Raw genomic sequence first — 1,938 nt, 5'->3', positions numbered from 1 at the left:
AATTTAGTTCAGTTAGTTAAACATAATATATGAGTTAGTTAAACATAATATATGAATTGTTGTAAAAAAAATTTATAGTTATTATCAATTCTTTACATATAAAAAAAAGTTACATAAGAAAAAACAGAGTTTCCAAATAACATAACACTATTTGAGAATATGTTGATATTAATTTTATCACTTTATTATTTTAATTTTTATCATTTTCATACCTCTAGTATTAAATATGTAGTAAGTCAATAACACAAAAATATATCTTGACATAATCCCAAATAGATAGAAAAAAAGGAAAATTGTCATCACTTGTTATTCCTTGAATCAATTAGGTCTTATAATTTTTTTTAAAATAATTCAACATGATTTTTTACTTTTAAATGGTTCAATTAGATTTTTATTTTATAAAATGAATTCAATTTAGTTTTATTATTCTTTCATTTGCTCCAAAAATTTTAATAATTAGAACCTAAATTTATTTTAAATAATATCAAATTAAACCCATTTTAAAAAATAAAGTACCCAATTGAATATTTTAAAAGTAAAATACCCAATTGAATTATTTTTTTTTTAAAAATGATCTAATTGAACATGAAAATAATAAGAGTATTAAATTAAACTATTAAAATAAGTTGGAGGAAAAAAAATTAAATCATTTTATTATAGACTATTTTTTTATTCCCATTAAATAAAATTTCTCGATCCGTCGTTGTTGGTACAGAGAAGTTAAAAAAAAGTAAGTGTAAAAACTAAGGATGTAAAAATGTCAACCTTGCTATTCTTATTATTTGTTCAAAATTTATAGAACTTGAAGAATAAACACTAGCAGTGAATGAGTTTAAATCAATAAATGCTTTGTTGTTTCAAACTTTTCCTGGAGACGGTCCCCAATTTCAGCACCAAGAACCAGGGCAAGTGAAGCTCAAAAGTTGGTCTAGGTATTCAGGACCCAAATCCTCCAACACCAACAAATTTTGAGTACTAGTGTCCCATTTCCCGTTGCTGCCGCAAGCCCTTTTAACCTTTTTGTTTCCACTCCTACTAGCCCTAGATTTTGTTCTCGTCACGTGCATCCTCTTGAGTGCCAACACGGGTGAGAGATCATTTTTCAATGCCTTGAAACCCATGTCTTGAAGGGACTCCATCACCACTTGCACTGAAAAGTTAAGGGTAGCCAGAACACCCCTTGTCAAGAAAGCTGCTTGGTCATAAGCCAAAGCAGCTTCTTCAGCAGAGACAAATGTTCCAATCCATACTCGAACCCCATTTCTTGTGGGGTCTCTTATTTCTGCTGCGAATTTTCCCCATGGCCTGCTTCTTACTCCTCTATAGGTCCTCTTCTCTCGCTTAGAACCATCTAGTAGTGATGGTGGTGGTGAATATTTTTCTTCAACGTGGCCGTCACATGTAATATTGGAGGTGATTTCTTGTGACTCCATTATTCCTTCATTGGAGGATGAAGATTTGGAGTCCAAGGACGATTCATTTGTTGCATTCAAGGGAAGGTTGTTGAACGAAAACAGCTCTTCCCATGAATTGAGATGGGATTCTAGACTTTGGCATGAAAATAGAGAAGAATTAAAATCCATTCAAAGATGAAAAATATGTATGTAATGTAATAACTTCTTTGTGTGTATATATGTTTATTTTCGCCTTCTGCGTAGAAAGTTTGAGTGCCTAGCTTGAACTTTATATATCCGATGAAAAGAGAAGGGAAAGCGTATGGGATTTGTGAGGACATGAATTAACAAAATATATGGTCTTTTAAAATAACGGTGTTCAAAATGAGAGTGAATTAATTAAAGAAGTGTTTGGTTAAGGAGGATGTCTTTGGATTTTTAATTATAACAAGATGGTCTAATTGAAATAAATAAATGATTGGACCTGGTCCTCATTAAATGTTCGTAGGTTTATGGGTAGTACGTACTATATACATTGCGCACG

The 1,938-nt window shown here is 31.1% G+C and overlaps 1 protein-coding gene across 1 annotated transcript; it reads right to left on the bottom strand.

The window, feature by feature from the left end:
* Positions 1-657: 657 nt before the first annotated feature.
* LOC114406920 (ethylene-responsive transcription factor 15-like) lies at positions 658-1,706 on the bottom strand. Its single transcript, XM_028369779.1, has one exon. The coding sequence runs from the start codon at positions 1,581-1,583 to the stop codon at positions 888-890; it is 696 nt and encodes a 231-aa protein (XP_028225580.1). The 5' UTR covers positions 1,584-1,706; the 3' UTR covers positions 658-887.
* Positions 1,707-1,938: the final 232 nt, after the last annotated feature.

Source organism: Glycine soja, chromosome 3 (genome assembly GCF_004193775.1).
Source record: "Glycine soja cultivar W05 chromosome 3, ASM419377v2, whole genome shotgun sequence".
NCBI classification, from domain to species: Eukaryota; Viridiplantae; Streptophyta; class Magnoliopsida; order Fabales; family Fabaceae; genus Glycine; species Glycine soja.
The sequence above is the reverse complement of the archived record's forward strand: the minus strand, read 5'-3'. Positions and strand labels throughout refer to the sequence as shown.